At 47.2% G+C, this 21,412-nt stretch overlaps 1 protein-coding gene across 17 annotated transcripts in view; it reads right to left on the bottom strand.

Annotated features, from left to right (window-relative positions):
* POU2F1 (POU class 2 homeobox 1) overlaps window positions 1-21,412 on the bottom strand; it is a 693,535-nt gene that overhangs the window by 344,013 nt on the left and 328,110 nt on the right. For all 17 annotated transcript variants that reach the window (XM_086935563.1, XM_086935552.1, XM_086935555.1 and 14 more), the window contains one exon: window positions 5,603-5,785. In XM_086935563.1, coding sequence (XP_086791689.1) covers window positions 5,603-5,785 — 183 coding nt within the window. The remainder of the gene's footprint in view (window positions 1-5,602; window positions 5,786-21,412) is intronic.

The raw sequence follows: 21,412 nt of genomic DNA, 5'->3' as shown, positions 1-21,412 counted from the left end.
AGCCTGCCTGACCAGTTCATCCATATCGCATTGCCCTGAGACTGCGGATGTGGAAACCTGGCGGCGAAGCTTTGGCATTTTGCGTTTTCCCATGTGGCGAACAGGTCTATCTCTGGGTGACCCCACTGCTGGAAGTACGGTTGTAGCACTGAGGGATGCATCTCCAACTCGTGCATCTGGTGGCTGTGTCTGCTGAGCAGATCCGCCATCTGGTTGTCCCTGCCTGGGAGGTGTTTCGCCATGAGGAATATGTTTCTCTGAATGGCCCACTTCCACATGTTTTGCGCTAGATGTGACAACTGTGGAGAGTGCGTCCCTCCCTGCTTCTGTATGTAATACATGGCAGTCATGTTGTCCGTCCGGATCAACACGACTTTGTTGCACAAATGTACCTTGAACGCCTTCATCGCCATAAAGATTGCCATCAGTTCCAGCAGGTTGATGTGCATCTTCTTTTGCTGTGTCGTCTATAGTCCCTGCACTTTGTAATGGAGGACATGCGCTCCCCATCCCAGGAGAGATGCGTCCGCCGTAAGCACTATTTGTGGTACAGGCTCTTGGAACGGTCGTCCCCTGCAAAGGTTTTGTGGGTTCCACCAATGCAGAGAGTTGTATGCGTGACCGGTCACCAACACTAGGTCTTTTAATTGTCCTTGAGCCTGGTTCCACTGCCGTGCTAAGCACTCTTGAAGCGGACGCATGTGTAGTCTCGCGTGAGGGACTATGAAGATGCAGGAGGCCATCATGCCTATCAACTGCATAAACACCGGTGCTGGGAGCGAGTGTTGAGGTCTGAATTTCTGAATCAGTAATTGAATGCGGTTGATTCTTGCTGAATTTAGCTGTGCCTTTGCTGCCAGAGTGTCAGGTACTGTTGTACGTGGGCGGGTTGAAGATGAGACTTTGGGTAGTTTAATGAGAATCCGAGGCTGTGTAGGAGGTGACTAGTGCGGGACATGTGGCTGGCACATTGCTGGGCTGACTTTGCTTGGATAAGCCAGTCGTCCAGATATGGGTAGACGTGAATATGCGGTCTCCGTAGGTGTGCAGCTACTGTCGCTAGGCACTTGGTAAACACCCTGGGGGCTGTTGTGACCCCGAAAGGCAAGACCTTGAACTGGTAGTGCTGATTCTGTATGGTGAACCAGAGATATTTCCTGTGTGCCGGATGTATCGGTAGGTGGAAATATGCGTCTTTTAGGTCTAGTGTTGCGAGGAACTCTCCCTGACTGAGCAATGGTAGAACCTGCTGTAAAGTGAGCATGTGAAAATGTTCTGACAAGATGTATTGGTTTAGGGGCCTGAGGTCCAGTATTGGCCTGAGAGACCCTTCTTTTTTGGGAATTAAGAAATACAGCGAGTATACCCCTATACCTTGTTGTTCTACAGGTACGAGTTCTATGGCTCCTTTTTGCAGCACGCTGGTGACCTCTTGCTGCAATAAGTGTATCTGCTCTGCGGACATAGGACAGTGTTTTGGGGGTATGTTGGGTGGAGTGGAGGTTAGCTCTAGACAATAGCCGTACTGGATAAGTTGTCTCACCCACCTGTTGTAAATGTAAATGTATAGGCATTTATATAGCGCACTACTTACCCGTAGGGTCCCAAGGCGCTTCGACCGCTGCGAAACCCTTCCTGGCTTCCCTGAGAGATGGTCCCTTAATGGGTATCTCCAGGGTGAGACCAGGCATCCCCGGCGGTCTGGTGGGGCCGTTAGTGAAGATGAGGCAAGCTAATGCCCAGAGTTGCCGAGTGTGATCGCTGATCAGAGTGGGCGCCGAGGCGAGAGAATTATCGAGTCCACTGACCCTGGTCCAGAAACCTGCCGCGCCAGGAATCGAACCCTGGTCCCGGGCCGTCCTCTGCTCTCGGGTCTGCCGCCTCTAACCAGTGAGCCACACTACTTCCTGTTTGTGGTAATGCGTTCCCAGACTGGCAGGAACTGCTGTAATCGTCCCCTGACCGGAGTTACATGGTCTGGGGGCAGTGACAAGAAGTCACTGTTTAGTATTGGCGGAGGATCTGGTGTTGTTATTCCCTCGTCCTCTGCCTTTGCTGCTGTTGCCACGGTATCCACCTCTATTGTTTTTATTATAGGTGGTCTGCGTGCTCCCTTTATTGTATGGAGTCTGCTGAGATGCCTGGCCTCGTGTAGCTCCTCTGTTACCAGAGCGACGAAAGGAGCCTCCTCTGAATTGTTGTGACTGCAAGGCACCCATAGAATTGGCTGTCTGTGTCTTTTTTAATCTTTTCTAATATTGTGTCCACATCAGGACCAAGTAAATAATCAGGGTTCACGGGTTGATTTAATAATGTGGTTTGAATCTCAGGTTTGAATCTCATGTTTGAATCCAGATATACGTAACCACGCATGTCTCCTGAGCAGGACATTTGTATTGATGGCCCTGGCTGCGGTGTCTGCTGCGTCTAGCGCACATTTAATGGATGCGTTAGATATGAGTTTTCCCTCTTGTATCAGTGTTTCTGCTCCCTCCTTGTAGACATCTGGCAAATGTTGTAGCAGTTGCTCTAGTGTGTCATAATGAGCCCTATCGTATCTGGCTAATAGGGCTTGCTTATTAGAAATCCTCCATATATTAGCTGCTTGAACACCAACCCTTTTTCCAGAAGCTTCTAATATCTTAGACTCCTTGTCTGGAGGAGGAGCATCTGGTTTGTGAGTTGGCATGCTTACGAGCATTTGATACCACCAAAGAGTCCAATGGCAGCTGTCCATTAATATATGTGGGGTCCACAGGTGCCGGTCTGTATTTTCTTTCGATTTTGGGGTTAACAACCCTTGCTCTTGTGATTTCCCTGAAAATGTTTCCTGCGTGTTTAAGGACACCCTTCAACATTGGCAATGTCTTAACTGATTTCTCTGAAGTGGAGAAAGTGTCGAATAGGAAGTCCTCTTCAAATGGGTCAGCATGCATTTCCACAACATGATTGTGTGCCGCCCTTTCTATTAATGCGTTAAACGCAGCTGTATCCTCTGTCGGCGAAGTCTTGACAGGATAAGGAGGAGTGTCAGGAATAGTTTGTGACTCCCCCTGGTCAACAGGGTCTGTCCAGGCTTGAGTCTGGTCATCCTGATCCGAGTCCGCAGGGTAATTAAATTCTACATTGTAGTCATACCCCATATCATCATTAGAGCGTGTGGGTGAGTATGCCGAAGTGTCCTGGCCATGGTACCTTACAGTCTCAAAAAGGACAGGTGATGTGGAAGAATCCCTTTTCTTTTTGAATGGAATTTTATAGTTTTCAAGAGGATTTTCTGACCTGATCTTCCTCTGATAAATAGTAAGTCTGCCAGAGCCAGAGTCGATATGTAGCTACGACTGGTCATCATAGGAGGGATCTTGGTACACAACGTCCTCTTCTAGAGAATGACTCCTTTTCCCCATAGAAACCTTCTTGGACGGTTCGATCCCCGTTTTCGGATCGAATGCCTTAGGCCGTGCAGTCGGGGGCAGTCCGAATTTTATCGGTGGCATAGTTTTTGTAGACAGACTGACCTCCTTTGGGTCCGGCGTCATTATTGGTCCGACCGCCTTTGTCTTTTCGCCAATATGTTTTTGGCCTTGCGTCGACGTAGGCGCCTGTTGCTTTGGAGTCGCGCTCTTCTGCCTCGACTCGACGTGCTCCTTCGAGCCGCCCTTGGACTTCGGCTGGAGGCCTTTGACGAACTGTGGCCCGTCGACTCGTTGCTTCGGATCGAGAACCTTCCAAGACTCAAGTCCATTATTTGTGTTGCTGTCCGTCGACGTCGATCTCGTTGGTTCGACGTGCTTGACTTTAGTCATGGACTTCAGCGTACCGATCTTCGGTTCGACACCCCTTATTTGTGACCCCGCAGGGTCGTCAACACTTTTCTTCTTCGTCGAATCCGATGGATTCTTACTCTTCGATCCGAAGACTGTCTCCAGCAGTTTCGGTTTTGTTTTCGACTACATGGCTTTCGGTTTCGATTTACCTAGTGACTGGTAATGTTCAACCGATGGCTGTGTGATATGTTCTTAGCCAGGCCGAGACGCAGGGCTATAGAATGATCGCTATGATCTTGGCTCAGGCCTTCTGGCGATGCCTCGACCTGAGCCCTTGGAAGTCTTTCAGTGTCTGTTCCGGGCCGCGTTCTCGTTGGGCCTGGTTCATCGCTCGAGTCGTCATTGACAGCTCCGATGGGTGATGCGTCGTCCTTTACCTCGACCGCGTTTTCATCCTCTACGTTTTCTTCGTCGTCTTCATAATAGTTGGAGTCATGCTCCGAACCGGGATCCGATTGCTGTTTTGGATCCTCAGCCTCGACGACCTCATCGTCTTCTTCATCGAAGATATTCACCGGGTCGGGCGCTGGCTTCGTTATCGTCTGCCTAGCTGCGCGTCGAAGTCTAAGCGTCTTCTTCGACCTGAATTGAGCACAAGCTAGACAGTTGGCCTCATTGTGCTCCGGAGATAGGCATTTGTTGCACACCGGGTGTACATCGATGTGTGGCTTACAAAGGGGGCATTGTTTGAACGGGCTCCGTTCCATCGACGATCGGGCCTCTGGTGTCGAGGAGGCCAGCGGCTCTCTTCGACGTCCTGCTCGAAATGAACTGGAACAAAGTACTCAGCACCGATTGAAATAACAATACCGACGACCCCGAACGCCTTTCGGCCTTTGGAAAAGTTTCCGAACTTGAGTAAAGAAAGTACATCCGAACCCAATGGCGGAAAAAAACAATCTGAGGATGGAGAGGATGCCCATGCGCACTGTAGTCCAGGGAGGAGCCACCTATCTCGTGATACTTCGAAGACTCTTCCAGGACAACAATGTGCAATCATCCGGACCCAACACTAGGCGGCGATCTATGCACAGATATGAATTCAGCAGCCCACATGCCTCGAACAAAAATGTTTTTGGTGTTGGCCAGAGGCCAACAGTCAATAGGACTCACAATTACGTCAAACAAACTCACTGATCCCTAGCATATGAGAATTATTTCCACCAAAGGGTTCTCCACAAGGGCAAGGCTGATTTGACTTCACCTAATATCCTTTGCCCACATGCAATAATCTCTATTTCACCTGAATGCATATTTCTACCCTAATGGAGTGAAAATCTCTCCCGTTAAAGGATAATCCTAATCAAACATTGTGTAAAGCATACAGGAACAAAATAAAACAAAACTTCAGCCCTTCCCAATTTTTTTGCACTGTTGGTGGTGGAGGGAATGTTTCTCTTTAAAGTTGAAAGCAATCCACTGCCTGCTTGAGACCTTTTTTCTGCTTTGAACCTCAAATGACAACACAAGGGTTAGTCAGGCATCACTTTGCCATCTGGGCATTGCAGTGGGCCTGGGAGAAACAAATGGTTTCAATTACATCCATGAAATGTAATAGCGGTTACCAAGCAACTTAAGAAATAAAAGCTGCAATAGATGCACAACCGTAAGTATGAGAGTTCCCCATTACTGCATTTTTATGCAGAATCTATAGGCTCTTCCACACATTTTCATATAGTGGCAAGGCTAGATTTAAGTTTTCTTTAATAATCGATTACAACAAAATCTCAAGCAGAGAAGTACAGTACGAATCATCAACTGGTTAACATACAGACCTGTGCAATTTGGATCGGCTGCGAGAGGGGTATCTGTGTCATCGGAGTAGCAGCGGTGGCGGAGATGGTTGCACCTGCAGCACTATGTTGTTGACTAGCAGAATGTTGCTGCACTGCGGCTGCCAGCAGCTGCGCCTGTGCCTGTTGTATTAAAATTTGTTGCTGGGTAGGTGTTAACGTGAGCTAGAACATAGAAAAAACAAAACAAATACCATAAGATATCAATAAAGGTTTTACCATCCGCCGTTTGTATTAGTTACATATTTGTGCATGGGAAAGGAAATTATTACATTCTGGGTAAAGTGGAAGGTTTTTAGAACAGCTTTAGGACTTCTGAAAAGTCCTAAACTCTTTAGACTAAAAAGCAGACCTTCACATAAAATATATTGGCTAAATGAGTAATGTTGCTTGAGAACCTCAATCAGAAAATAGGACAGTCAGCAGAATGAGTAGAACATTTCAGCAGACAAATTCTACATCTTACAAGGCTGCCAACATCTACAGTCAATTACCATGAAAAACGGCTTCTACTTAAACTCTGGATCGAAAATGTGAAATTTCAAACTTTAAAAATGCTTCATCAACACCAATTAAGGGACCTGAAAGGCACACTTGAGTCAAGACATGACACATTTAAGACATTTGTGTAGTACGTAACCTGAATTAGTGTTCTGAATGAAGGTTATCCTTTTAAACCGTTAAGGCATAACATCTTATTATGAATGGAGTTTCCATTACCCTTCGGTATTTAAAAGATTTCCACTGTTGCCTGATTCAGGAAAGTAAAGGTTACTTATAACAATAGTTTTACAGCTTAAAGACTTTTCTGAATTCAGATGCTGTTCATTCTTCTGCCGTCTAGTAGTTAAGTAAGGAAATGTCATGATTTCTCTTTCTGGGCATCGACCAGTAGGCAGGTAGAGCCATCCCTGTACGATGAGCCAGTAGTTGCCATCTTCGGATTCTTTTTGCCCTTTTTTGTGGCTTGTGCTGCCTTAGGACTTATTTAGTTAATGTACTCCTTTCCTTTCCTATTGCTGAAAGCCAAACCTCTTCTCTGGGGAGATGGACGAGTTGCACATAAATCCAGAATGTTTCAAACAGCAAATTCATTCTTGCAGGTAACATTTTCCCCTTCCAGCTTGAATCTTTTCTGGATTCATGTGCTGTGCATAGGCAAGGTCTGTTTAGGCAGCAGCGCTTCGTTAATTTGTGGAGGGAGGCCTACGTGGCAGCCTGGAAGATGTCCAAGATTGGGACACCCCACCAGCAGAGTGGATGCAGACTTTGCTCTTTTCGAACACAAATGCAAACCTTCTGGGGGCTCTTTTGGGCTAGCGTATGGCAGATCTGACTGAATACATATAGAGACCGTTCTTTTGCACTGATTTGCCCTTTATTGCTCCATAGAAACAAACAAAAAGTTGGTTACACAATCGGTGGTCTCTAGTTCGACCTACATATGGTAAGGGCCCTCTTAGGGTCAAGTCGGGAGCCGTTACTCCACCTTGGAGGGGTGAAGAGGGGCATAGAAATCCAGCAAGGTGATGGTCACTACTTTTGGGAGGAATGTCGCTTTTGTACGAAGGACTAGATTGTCTGGAGATAAAAAGGTGCACAGTTGCTGTACAAACTCTATGACCATGAGAAACACTGTTTTGATTGTCAGTAGGCTTAGAAAGCCAATATGCATTGGTTCAAATGGTGGGCAACTAAGGTGGGTGAGAACCAAATTAAGGCCCTACTGCATCATAAAAAGTGTTGGCAAGAATATATGGACGAGCCCTTTCAAAAACTGCATCACAACAGGTGACTTTAAGAGGGTACTACTCTCCGTGCCCAGGCCAGTAAGATGGCTTGGGCCTGGTCTTTCTTCAGTATTCTGGGCAGGAGAGGTAGGGAAGGGAAAGCATACAGGAGTCCCAACACTTGGTTTCAACGGAAGGCATGACAGAGGGACAGCTATCTTGAGAACTCCATCGAGCAAAGGTTTTGACACTATGCGTTCTATGTGGAGGAAAACAGATCAAGCCAGGGTTCTCACCATTTATTGCCACCTCCAGGTGCAACTGCCATCTGTGTTCCACTAGGCAATGTCTGCAGAGCTTGTCTGCCATGGCATTTAAAGATCCTGCCACATGTTGGGAAATCAGAGAGAATCCCTGAACGTTCCGCAATTTCCAGAGATAAAGCGCCTCCTAGCTCAAAGCCCACTACCCCACACCACCCTGTTTGTTGCAGTATCACCAGGTGGTTTTGTCCGCGAGAACCTGGACCCCCATGACAGCTGGAAGAATGCCTTCAATGCGAAGCAAATCACTTGCAACTCCAACAAGACAATGTGATGGCCGGGGGACCAGATTCCCATCATCTCAACCTCTCCCAGTTGAACTGACCAACCCAGCAATAATGCATCCATCACTACTGCTAGCTCTGGGTGGGGTAGGGAGAGGGGCCTGCTGCCAGACCAACTGACACCAAGCAGACACCACTGCAGATTTGCATACTCTGACACCTGGATGGAATCAGAGGTGTTCCCTTGGTGCTGAGCTCACTGAAATTTCAGATCCCACTGCCGAGACGGTGTGTCCTACCTTGCATGGTTCAAGAGTAGGATGCAGGAGGCAGAGAGGACCACAGGCCTCAAAGCCACTCACTGAGACTCGGGTCAAGGGTTGGAACATTGGGATCATAGCACGAATATCCTTGGCCTACTGAGGTGGAGGGAAAGCTCAAAAGAGCACTGGTTCAAGGGTGGTTCCAATAAATGGGAGAAGTTGTGAAGGTGTGATTTCGACACATTGATGGAAAAGGTTAACCCTGTCAACATATCAGTTGTCATATGAGTTGGTTTACGACTATTTGCGACAATCCTACCTTCAGTAGCCAGTCATTAAAGAATTGGAAAACTGGTAGCCCCCTACTCTGCAGATGGTGTACTATCACCACCATCACCTTTGGAAGCACCGAGAACTGAAAGTGCTATTGGCCTCCCTGAAACTGCGGGCAACGTCTGTGGGGTTGGGACAGCGATGTGGAAGTAGGTGTCCTGCAAATCCAACGCTGCATTCAGTTTCCTGGATGCATCATGGCAAGTTGTGTTTGGATCCTAGACACCAAAGAAAATTCATGGGTGTTGGTTACTGACATCTGTCAATGAAAGTCGCATCACTATTTAGACCATGTAGTTTTAGAGGGATACATGTCTGCACACTAGGTTTTGAGAAAAACTAAATCACATGGAGGTGGCGTATATATGGGGCCCCCAACTTCACATCCGGGGCAGGACGAATCCGACACAAAGCCGCACTATGCCATCTGCCAAAGTGCGAGTCAATTGCTAGCAAACATTTCCAGATCAAGTCTGGGGCCTGGAGAAATTCACCATGTGAGGAATCTAAGGTTAGAAATCTCGATCAGAAATGGCATTCTAAAGAAAGAGTGGAGACTACAATCTCAAGTGTCTTATCGCTGATTTCACGTCTGGAGATTATGAAGGATCCATCTTAGTAAGCATGGACAGAGTGGTCGACCATTGGAGAGGGCAGCAGAGGAAAACGCACCAAAAGAAAGAAAATGTCAGTGCCTAACAATACACATCTTTCCAAACAGTGGCTGAAAATGAAATCTGAAGAAGGTTGTCAAATAATTCAGCAATGCGGCTTAATCGTCAACATAAGTCATACTGACTCTCTATATGAGCGATGCCCAAAGCATGTTTTTTTCTTCTTTCAACGTGTTTTCAAGACCCAACCACGAGATGGTAGAAAAATTGACAGAATGCTAATCTAGAATAGTTTCACAATACAAAATGTCAGAATGGTGGCATTGTGCTTTGTAAGCAAGGTTACTCTGGAACGGAAAACATTTAAAAGAGGGATTAAGTTCCCCACTTTGTTACTGCCTGAGAAATTATCTATCTATCATGTGCCTGCCAGCCCTCAATAACTCCAAAAGCTGTCCTGCTCCCATCCTCGTCACGAATACATTATCCTCAAACTTGCTGTCAGCAAAGGCTACTGAATTAAAAGGTAGTACAAGATTCAGTACTTTGGCACAAGACAGTGATAAAAATTAAGATGTGTTCAATTACTGGTTGCAGCAGTTGCCAAGGGGTAATCGTGGTGAGCATGACTGACATGGAGGGTCTGATTGACACTTTAGTCATGGTTGAGGGTTGCTCAAAGTCATGGCTTCTGAAATACTGTAATTGATGATCTGGGCAGGGGTGGATTTTGAGTTCAGTGAGGGTTACCCGCTCGTGGGTCAAGCTGAAATCAAAATGGCTGGGGTCATAGATCAAGCTGGTTTTGGTAAACGAGCTGGGTGGGGGGGGGGGGGATCAACAATGAACTTTTCGGGTCTTGTCCTTACCGCAGAGTCAACTTGGCCTACTAGTTGGGGATGACTGACTGGAGAACTCCCATCTGAGGAGACCACGTTATCTTCTCACAGAAAAAGGTGCTTAGGTGCCAATTTTTACTGTTTGTAAATCCTCTCCACAAGGCCTGGGTACAAGATTTAGATAAAATATTGAGGGGTACTCAAAAAATATGCACATTATGAAGAGTCTGGACTTTGTTCTTTCATACTTGAAAAACACATTAAGAATACTTAAAAAGCATGTTCCAACTGGGGCTCCTGCTTTCTCAGGAGCATGGGTACAAAAGAAACCACCGAATCCAGCGCTCAACATAAGGAAAGCAACAACTACAGCAGTGAGCCAACCAACCGCCTGTCAGAGAATGAGTTTTGCTTTGCACAGCTATGCAAATCTGTTTTCGCTGCTGCTGTACTGATGTACTCAGGATTCTATGTCAGACAATACACAATTGCTATAGGATGTGAAATTATGAAAGATCCAATGCTAGAGAACACCCGAGAAGCATTCAACTTGAGGGCAATAATCTCGCTTGACGGAGCCAACATCAAAATCTGGTACCTTGCATCTTTCAATTCCAATGCAGTACCCCATTACAGAATTATCAGTAGGGGTGTGGAATTTATAAAAATATCTACTTGTCCATGGGGCAGGTAGCTTCATAAATCTACTTGTCCTGTAACAAAATCCACTTGTCCCTTTGGTGCCATGTTGGGCGACGACAAATTATGGCATCAATCTCATTATATAAGAGCTCTTATAAAGCCTCTCTGATTATGCCAGGGCTCATACCATAGTAGTGTTTGAATACTAGCAATCCCTTTATGTTGCTACATTTCCGCAGATCTACATACTGGGACTAAAGGTAGTGGTAAACAATAGTTCCAGGGTTGGAACGTCCTTTTGAGTCTGTTCAAACCTATTAACTTGCATGTTTTAAGGGTTTTCACAACAACTCTTCTCTAATCTTTTCCAATACTGAGAAATGTTGGAAATGTACTCCTGACAATGGCAAATGTAAACCTTCTTCCAGAGTTGGGAAAAAAGTGGTTGGAGGGAAAATAAACTTGCAAACACTCAGGTGTTCGCATGAGCTAATCTACACATGCATATTTGCTCATGCTAAAATGCTGTTCACAAATATTTTCTAGGAGTACTATTACTTGCCCTACTGCTGTAAATTCTTGTGAATTCACGAAAGCCATATAGCTGCCCTTAATGCAAGGACACATGGGTGCACTTTTGAGACTTTCTTTAATAATTGGGCCCCTAATTTGGTCCGGCGTTAACCAGGACCTTTTGTGTTTATTAAAATTCTCGCTCTGTATCGGCTGGCTTCACAGTGAGTGACAGCATTCTGCTCTTTCACAAGGAGCATATCCGCAAACAAAGTAGTTTTGTTCAGTGACAGTAACTAATGTGGCAGTGTGTGCTTTTTTGAGACCAAAAACAATTTTTGCTTTTGCCAATGTTGGTTATATTGGTGAGGGTCCGGCAGCTCTCACATCAATAAGGTTTTACAAAAAGCGCGCCAAAAAAAGTCACGCATTGCCAAAACTAAAAAGATGACTACCATTTCAGACCTACTGGCGTTGCCAATGCTTGTTTATTTTAGTTTCCCAAAATCTTATTGAAACTGGTTACACTGATTTTCTAATATGAATATTTTGCGGAAATACTAGCATGCATCAACACATTTAACAAAATGATGCTGAAAAGAAATGGTAACTGAAACTTTACAGTAGTTTAGCAAAAAATATTTTTCCTACTTCCATTTGTTAGGAACATTTTATATTGAAAGCAAAGAATCATTAATCTTGCTTTTAAGCTTCTGCAAATATTTGCATCTAATCAGAGAGCATTCCGGGAGCATTATGCATAGCCTCATATTGCAAAACTTTAAAACCATGTGTCCACATTTTTATACTGGAACCACTGTCAGTAGTGCAGTCAGAACTTATATTTACTGAGAGCACTCAGCCTAATAATAAAGGCTCTCAATTAATGAACCATAAATACAAGTTTGAACAGCATTAACATATGCACACAAATATTAACTTAACTGCAGGCAGTGCCCTTAACTGATCCTTAATGTGGTTCTGCAAACTGGCAGCCAAAGGGTTTGCGCTGCAAGGGTTAGGCCTGCTTGTCTCAAGGACAAAATGCTCATTAAAACGTGTTGCCCTTGACCCCAAACAATGTGTCCTGGGCGTCAGGCTATAGGAATTCCACATCCCTGATCAGCTTTTTGTCCGAGTTGACAGTCTCACTGCTATTCCAACTCTCTGCTCTGAGTCATTAAGGGAGGATTGTTGGACAAATCACCAGGCCCATCAGAAAAGGAAGGAGGCCAATTACAGTTCTTCAGATGGATTAGGTGGGTGGCAGAGGAGATGAGCAGGAATCCTATTGTAGATCTCCATCTTTACACAACATGCATGTGTGCCTGTAAGACAAACACACTCGAAAATGTGTGCCAGCAACGGAAAGTGAGCCATCGCTGAAGCGCCATTCCTTCATGGAACCATGCCATAAATTATTTTTAAATGGTTTAAAACAGACCTCTGCTATTAGAACATAAGACACTTAACATTTACCTCTGCCTACATTGTGTAGGAGAGTCCAAACAATGATTGAATTTGGGCACAGATTTTGTGAATTGTTTGTGGAAAGTTCAGAAGGCAGCAGTTGAACTCCAGCTTGGTTGAAATAGTGCAATCATGTTTCACTTATGCAATACTCCCGATACTGGCTTACTGCAAAATAAAGTATTATCTTCATAGTATGTAGGCCAACCTGGAACGAGAGTCTCCAGATAGTTGTAAGCTGTGACTATCAGTACATAAGGCTTTTAAGGGCCGAACAGTCATTCTGCTTTAAGGGTCACTACATTCAGGAATGTTTAGTTTCCCTGCTATATAATTCCCTCAACATGTTTGTATGTCTGTATTTATAAGTCTGGTTGAAAAAAAAATCTGTACCTCAAGTAAAAATTTAGTGTTAAATCAGTGTGAAAAAGAGCAAATGATGAAACCAATCGCTTTCACAGAATAACCTTTCATGGTGAACAACCACGGCAATTACAGTTCAGTAAGAACCAAAACGCTCACTGGCATCTTCAGAGTATTTTGTTGTGGAAGCTATAAGGATGAGTTACTTACCTGTAATCCTAGTTCTCTTCCAGGGGTATCGTCATCAAAGTCATAAGCATTAGAATATTCCCACCCATGTGCGGGACCCCGGAAACACTATATTATATGTGCCCCACATATATATATATATACATATATATATATATAAAAACATGCAATAGCAGCCAAATAACATCAGAGCTGAAATATGCTGTGAAGACTTTCCACCATACATGAATAATATGCATTAGAAACATGAGAAACAACACCAAAAATTGTTTAGAAACTTTTTTAATGCTCAGATAGCAGTAGAAATTCTTATAACTCACTGAAAGCATAGAAAGCGCCAAGGTTGCATTGCAAACACACAGTCTAAAAAGACTGAAAACCTGTAGCTGTATGTAATACAAAAACTGACACCGTGCCTTTAAGGCACTCATGACCCCCTGTATCCCATCATGCCTCAGGGGTGACAGTTAGGTCGGTTGTTCTTTTCGGAGACTGAAAAACCAAGCAACAAATAGGTTAACAATATCGCCTTATTAAAGAATGTCCTTTGACCCGGGAGGCGGGAGGGTTGCTTATGACTTTGATGAGGATACCCCTGGAAGAGAACTAGGATTACAGGTAAGTAACTAATCCTTCTCTTCCAGGGGATCCTCATCAATAGTCATAAGCATTAGAATAGAATAGCGAGCCTCTCCTCATCCCTGCAGGCAAAGGAATAACAAGGCAGTAATCTCATCAACACGCCTGAGCAGGCCATAGGCTACCCAAACAGATTTCTCAAGGAGGCTTGCCCTACTTGAGTATCAGCCCTGGAATCAGATTCTAGACAGTAATTCCTCGTAAAGGTATGAACTGATTTCCAGGTTGCAGCCTTGCATATTTCTGACATTGGAATGTCGTGCAAGAAAGCCACTGTGGCTGCTTTCCCTCTGGTAGAATGCGCTTTGGGTGATACCAATAAAGGCTTGCCTGCAAGCTGATAGGCCAATGTAATGCAGGAGATAATCCATCTGGAGATGGACCTCTTGGCCACTGGAAAGCCCGTTCTCATTGAACCATAGTTCACAAACAGCTGATCCGACTTTCTGATTCCCTTGGTTTTTTCCAAATACAACTTGAGCACTCTCTTTAAATCCAAGGAGTGCAACGACCGCTCTGCTGGGGTCGCTGGATTCGGAAAAAATGAAGGGAGGGAAATGGACTGATTTATATGAAAATCAGAAACCACCTTAGGCAAGAAGGATGGATGATCCCTCAGGACTACTCTATTGTGATGGAAAACAGTATATGGTTCCTTCGCATACAGCGCTTGTATCTCGCTTACTCTGCGCGCTGACTTAATCACCACTAAAAAGGCTGCTTTCCAAGAGAGATGTTGCAAAGAGGCCCTGTGGATGGGTTCGAAAGGAGGTGACATTAAGCTGGATAGAACCAGGTTCAATTCCCAAGGCGGAGAAAGATTTCGCACAGGGGATAGACTTTTTTCAACCCCTGGAGGAAGTCCTTAACCACCGGAACCAAAAAGAAAGAAATCGGATTAGGTGATTTCCTGTACGCTACTATGGCTGACAGATGCACTCTAATTGAAGCATATTTCAATCAAGAAGTTGCCAAGGAAAGGAGGTATGGCAGAATTACCTCCTCCTGCCCTTTAGTAGGATCTAGGTGATGATCCCTACACCATATGTAAAACCTTATCCACTTGAACGCATAGGACGCTCTCGTGGAAGGTCTCAGCCTCCTTTAACCCCTTCCATGCTGGTGACGAACCCCAGCCGTCATGCACTACGGTGCTCGTGTGCTGATGACGGCTGGGGTTCGTCATGGCCCGCCCGTGTTCGGCCGGCGGCCGTACACGGGAAAAATCGCGGCCGCATCGAAGGGGTTAAAATGTGCATATATTCTGGAGGCAGGTTCAGATGCCCATATTGCAGGACCTCAGGTGCCATGCTGTTAGGTTCAGTGATGGGAGGTTGGGATGCAGTATTCTCCCGTTCATCTTGCTCAACAGGTCCGGACTGCAAGGAAGTCATCTGTGTGGACACACAGACAGATGCAGAAGGTCCGGGTACCACCAATGCCGAGGCCAATCCGTAGCTACCAAGATCATCTCCATGTCTGACCTGAGGAGATTGGAGACTACCTTCGGAATCAGAGCCAGGGGAGGAAACGCGTAAGCAAATGTTCCCGACCAATCCATCAGGAGAGTATTCGCCTGCGTCCCTGGCCGGTGGAACCTGGACGCGAAGGTGTGGCATTTTGCATTTTCTTCTTCTGCAAACAAGTCTATGGCTGGACGACCCCAACAACGAAAAAGCTCTTCTACCACTTCGTCGTTTAGCACCCAGTCTGGCTGATCTTTGAAGTGCCTGCTGAGTGCGTCTGCTTTGACGTTCAATTCGCCTGGAAGGTGCACCGCCACTACTGAGAGGCCTCGAGAGAGAAGCCAGTGCCAGATGGTTTGAGCCTCCTGGGAGATTGGGCGTGACCGCGTGCCTCCTTGCTTGTTCAGATAGAACATGGTGGTTGTATTGTCCGTCTGAACTAGGACTGAGTTGGACTCGATTGCTGGAAGAAAAGCTTTGAGAGCTAGAAACACCGCTCTGAGATCCAGCAGGTTGATGTGGTACGTCTGCTCTTGCGCAGACCACTGACGCTGAATCTGAAGGGGACCCATGTGCGCTCCCCAGCCTTGCAGAGAGGCATCCGTCACTATACATTGGGACGGTACATTCCTCGTCTGAGTCCACCATTTGATGGCATCCTTTGTTTCTTGGAAAAAAATTGAGACGATCTTCCCAACGCCCTGTCGCTTGGTCCCACTGGTCTTCGAGAGCCTGTTGCAGAGGCCGCATTCTCAGCCTGGCGTTTGGGATGAGAAAAATGCAGGACGCCATGGAACCCAGCAGGGATGCTACGTGTCGGACTGTTGGAAACCGAGACTCTAGTAGAATCCCACATTTCTGTCTCATGGAAAAAAGTATCTCCTCCGAAGGTAACGCTTTTCCCAATTTTGTGTCCAGAACGGAGCCTAGGTAGTGGATGGACTGCATCGGCCGCTGGACTGACTTCTCCAGATTTATATGGAGACCGAGCCTGTGCAACTGGTGCAGGCAAAGTTGCAGATCGTGTGCTACCCGTACCGGAGATGGCCCATTTAGGAGCCAGTCGTCCAGGTACGGATAGATGAAGAGTCCCTTTTTGTGAAGAAAAGCCGCCACCACTGCCATTCATTTGGTGAAGACTCGTGGTACGGACTTGAGTCCGAAGGGTAGCACTTTGTACTGGTAGTGTTTGTTTCCTACGACAAACCTCAAGTACTTGCGATGCTGCAGTGCAATCGGAATGTGAAAGTATGCATCTTGCAGATCCACCGAACACATCCAATCTCCGGCTTGAAGATGTGGGCATATTTGGTGAAGAGCTAACATGCGGAACTTTTCTTTGACAATGACTTTGTTTAGGAGACGAAGATAAAGTATGGGCCTGAACTTTTTTGGGGACAAGAAAGTATCTGGAGTAAACTCCCTTTCCCCTGTGAGAGGGGGGAACTTCCTCCATAGCTCTTTTTTGTAGCAGGATTTTCACCTCTCTCCTGAGCAAGCTTAGCTGGTGAGGGCAAGAGTTCTTTGGAGGAATGTTCTTTGGAAGCGCACGGAAACGTAGCATGTATCCATTGCGCAGTATATTCAGCACCCACCGATCCCTTGTGATGCTGACCCACTCTGCCAGGTGTTGTGAAGCACTTCCTCCCACTGGAGTGGGCAACGGCGCCAGAGGAAGCCACTGCTCAGGCCTTTCCTCCTCTCGCGGTGGTAGAGGACTGCTGGTGACCTCCTCTACCTCTGTTGGATTTGCCTCGAAAGTGTGATTTTCCCAGGTTCTTCTTTTGGGACCACTGAGGGGTTTGAACCCTCTGTTGAGCCCCTCTTCCCTTGCTGGTCTTAAAACGGCTATTGAAATCTTTTTTCTTCTCCAAACCCACCGCTTTTACCGTATCCAGCTCTGTCTTCATACGAGTCAACTCTTCGTCAGCATATTCTCCGAAGAGAGAGGACCCCGAAAAAGGAAGACTTAGGATGCGTTGTTGAGCATACGGCTTCAGCCCTGTGAGGCGCAGCCAAGCTGACCTCCTGGCACAAACCCCATGTGAGGAGGAATGTGCCGCAAGAACTGCACCGTCCGCTGCAGTGCTTATCAACTGGTTCGCCACCAGACATCCTTCTGTCATTGTTTCTTCGAAGTCCTTCTGGTCCTCTTTTGGTAGCTTGGACTTGAACCTTTCCATGGAGTCCCATAAGGCTCTATCATATCTACCCAACAGCGCGGTCGCACTGGAGACATTCAGCGTGGAGGCAACTGAATTGCAAACCTTGCGACCCCACGAGTCCTGTGATTTGCTGTCCTTATCTGGTGGTACTGAAGAGGAAGCAGCAGCTGCATGCGTCTTCCTTGCAGCTGCCACTATCACAGAGTCTGCTGGAGGGTCAGATTTTACAAACACTGGGTCGGAGGAATCTGGTTTGTACTTCTTCTGTATGCGGCCCGGCACCTCTTTGATGGTTGCAGGAGTTAGAAAAACGTCCTTGACAGGATCCATAATCCCCGGGACTAAAGGCAGCAGCGGGCGAGAGACAGATTTTTTGTGCAAAGTTTCAAAAATTACTGTCATAGCCACCTGGGGGACAGACATTTCAATGCTCAGCTTCTGAGCTCCTCTTTGTAGGACATCTAGATAAGTGCCAATGTCATCCACTGGAGAGGATCTAGAAACAGGACTATCCATCAGAGTGGGAGAGTAATCCCTCTTGGAAGACCTGGTAGTTGAAGTAGACAGAGTTCTTTGACGTCTACGGTGAGCACCGTGCCTCCTCTCCCGTTATCTTCTTGGGTGTTCTTCCCTTCTAGGAGAACGAGATCTGACCGGATCTTTTCTTCTGGGTGAACGAGATCTGACGGGATCCTCTCTTCTGGGAGAACGAGATCTAACCGGATCTTCCCTTCTGGGAGAGCGGGATCTGGTTGGCCTTCTCACAGGTGATTTGCTTGCTTGGCGCCAGGGAGGACTGCATCTGTCCACTTCCTCCACCAGCCTCTTAAGAGGAGATCTGTGCTGAGGACTGACATACTCTTGCATACGTCTGGTAGCCCCTGACTCTCACCAATGATCCAATGACTTGTACCATCTAGGTGACAGACTGTCCTCCGCAGCCGAAGGATCTGGCTGCCGCACAGGAGATCTGCGGACAGGACTTCTGGATCTTGAGGATGTTGTTGAGGAGCCAGAAGACTGACGTGGAATGACGAGAAGCTGACTCTGTAACCATGATCACAGAGTTCCTCGACGACGATCGAGCTCTTTCTGAATGCCTTGACTACGAGCGTTCTGTCATCGAATGCCTTTCTCTCGACGTCGAATGCCTCTGGGGAGTCGGCGGGACCATCCATCTTGACGTCTAATGTCTCGACGGCGATCGATGCGAGGATCTACGGTCTCTCGATGCCGAACGGCGATGAGCAGCCGACGGTGGAGCCGTCCACGGAGCGTCGATGAGACGTCGACGGAGACTGCCTCCTCGATGTCGATCGATGTTTTGTTGTCGACGGCGGAGGGGTCTTTGTCCTCGCCGCCGAACGTCGTTTCTTAGACGACGGCGAAGGGGTCATACTTCGACGCCGGTCATCGCCTGGATGACGACGGCAGAGGAGTGACCTCCCTCGACGCCGATCGTCGCCGGGTTGACGACGGCGGAGGGGCCTTGGATCTCAACGCCAACCGTCGCCTGGTTGACGGTGGCGGAGTCACATTTCTTGACGCCGAACGTCGCCCGGTTGACGACGGCGGAGGAGTAACCTGACTCGACGCCGATCGTCGCCGGGTTGACGACGGCGGAGGGGATTTCGACGACTGAGCTGGATTCTTCGACGTCGTCGACATACCTGGTCTTCTTTTTGACGGCGAGCCCGCCGTCGACGGTAGTTTTGAAGATAAATGACCCACTGGTGGTTCTTTCCTCAGCGCCAAGCCAGACGCTGAAGCCGAAGGATGTGAAGACTTCTCTTTTGAAGATGTTCTAGCCTTCTTGGAGCCCTTCTTCATCGGAGACCTTCCACTGGATGACTTGTGAGCCAGGCCATAAATGCGAATCCTCTCCGTGTCTTTGAGAGTTATTCCTGACAGGTGTTTGCAGTGAGGACAGGTGCCTGGATCATGTTCCTTAGGCAGACACAGGATACAAACGTCATGGTGTCTGATTTTGCCTTCTTGTTGCCACAAGAAGGACATTTGTCAAAAAGTGAAGGCATTCTCAGCTGAAAATGTTCACTAAACTGACTTAAAAAGACAGTTTCTTACTTGCCGGATGTAAAATGGCAAAGTAAGTAAAAAAGTTGTTAAAAGTGAAGTAGTTTTCTGTCAGAAAACAGAAATTAGTGGAGCTGTGTAACCAGGATCCTTCCTTAAGGAGCCGGAAAGAACAACTGACGTAATGGTCACCCCTGAGGCATGATGGGATACAGGGGGTCATGAGTGCCTTAAAGGCCCCTTCTGTTCGCCCTGGCGATAGAGCCCCTCGCGGCCGAGGCCCGGACGGGTAAACATTTTCGGGGCATAGATGGCAGAGTGGGTCACCAATTCATCTCCTTATATGCGGACGACCTTTTATTATTCCTGGAAGACGGATCAAAGGCGCTGAAGGGTTCGGTACGACTACTAGAGCGATTCGGAGAGTTGTCAGGGCTGAAAGTTAATTGGTCTAAAACCTGCTTATTTCCCCTGCGACGGGACACAGCACGACCCGACCACCGTCCCGAGATTAGATGGGAGCCCACTTGTTTGAAGTATTTAGGAGTATATATATACCACACGGCGGCAGACATGCTCGAGGGTAATGTAGGCCGCTGCATACGAGCTCTGAAGGGCTGCATGGCCTTTTGGGCTACGCTTCCGCTATCAGTCACTGGGCGCATTTCATTATTGAAAATGATCGCCCTGCCGCAACTTTTATATTACTTTCGCACCCTCCCTGTCTGGATACCTAGATCCCTGTTTTCCCAACTGAAATCGCAGATGACCTCCTACATATGGGGGACGGGCAGATGTAGAGTGGCACTGGCGACGCTCACCCGCCCGAAAGATGAGGGCGGACTGGCGGCCCCCGACTTCGAACTTTATTACTTGGCTGCTCAACTGCAGATATTTACGCAGGAGATAGCGAGGGTATATCGAGGCCCAGAGGACGAAAGAGATGGGGGCACCCCACGCCATGTTTTGGCCTACATAGCTTTACAGCAGAGAATCGCTCTAAGGGATCTGACACCCGAGGAACGAACGTTCAGACTCTGCTGGAACCGATCCCAGCGTCGCACGGGGAAGCAACGCCCATATGCCCCAGAGATACCCTTGGGTATGCTAACAGCACTCCCCCACGGAGGAGATTGGTCGCAGTTGCAGAGCTGAGAGGAAGCGGGAATACAAGTGGTGGGCGACCTCTACGAGAACGGGGTGCTTGTTCAGTATCAGGAGCTGCAGGAGAAATTTGAGCTGCCTAGAGGGGGGTTCTTACTGCATTCTGCAGTGACTAGGGCCATCCAGACACACTGGAGGGGAGCACTTGCAGAACCAACGACGACTATGGCCTGTCAGTACACCATGATGGCAGCCGGAACCCATAAGGCAGTAACATGCTTATACCCTAGAATGCTCTGGGAAAATCTGCCGCCACTGTCGGTGCTAAAGACCAAATGGGAAGCAGACCTTGACAGGGAAATCCCTGAGACAACTTGGGACCGATTAGTGAGGCGAGCTAGAAAAAGCACGAGAAACGCGCGCTTTCAGCAGATCCACTTTTACGTGCTGCATAGGGCTTATATGACCCCGGGAAAAATGAAGAAGTATTTTGGAGCAGCCAACGCGGCATGCCCGAGATGCGCTTTGGAAGGAGCGGAGCTGGAACATATGCTATGGACCTGCCCTGGCCTCCGGGAATATTGGCAGACGATAGGCGAAACTTTAACGGAAGTGATGGATAGGACATTGCAATATGATATAGCAGTTTGCTTACTACACTGGTTACCGCACACGTCCAAAAATAAAACCACTAGTAAATTCATAGACATGGGTCTGATCATAGCCAAAAGAGAAATCGCACGACATTGGAAGGCGAGAGTAGGTCCCACACACAGGAGATGAATCAATGAGTTCTTGAAGTGGGCCGCCTGTGACAGTACGCATCGGTACCAGATGCCTCGCCGTAAACCAAACATTAGAGCAATGGACACGGCGGATGC

The sequence above is a fragment of the Lissotriton vulgaris genome, chromosome 8 (assembly GCF_964263255.1).
Source record: "Lissotriton vulgaris chromosome 8, aLisVul1.2, whole genome shotgun sequence".
Classification (NCBI taxonomy): domain Eukaryota; kingdom Metazoa; phylum Chordata; class Amphibia; order Caudata; family Salamandridae; genus Lissotriton; species Lissotriton vulgaris.
Note: the sequence above shows the minus strand (reverse complement) of the source record. Positions and strands in the feature narration are given on the sequence as shown.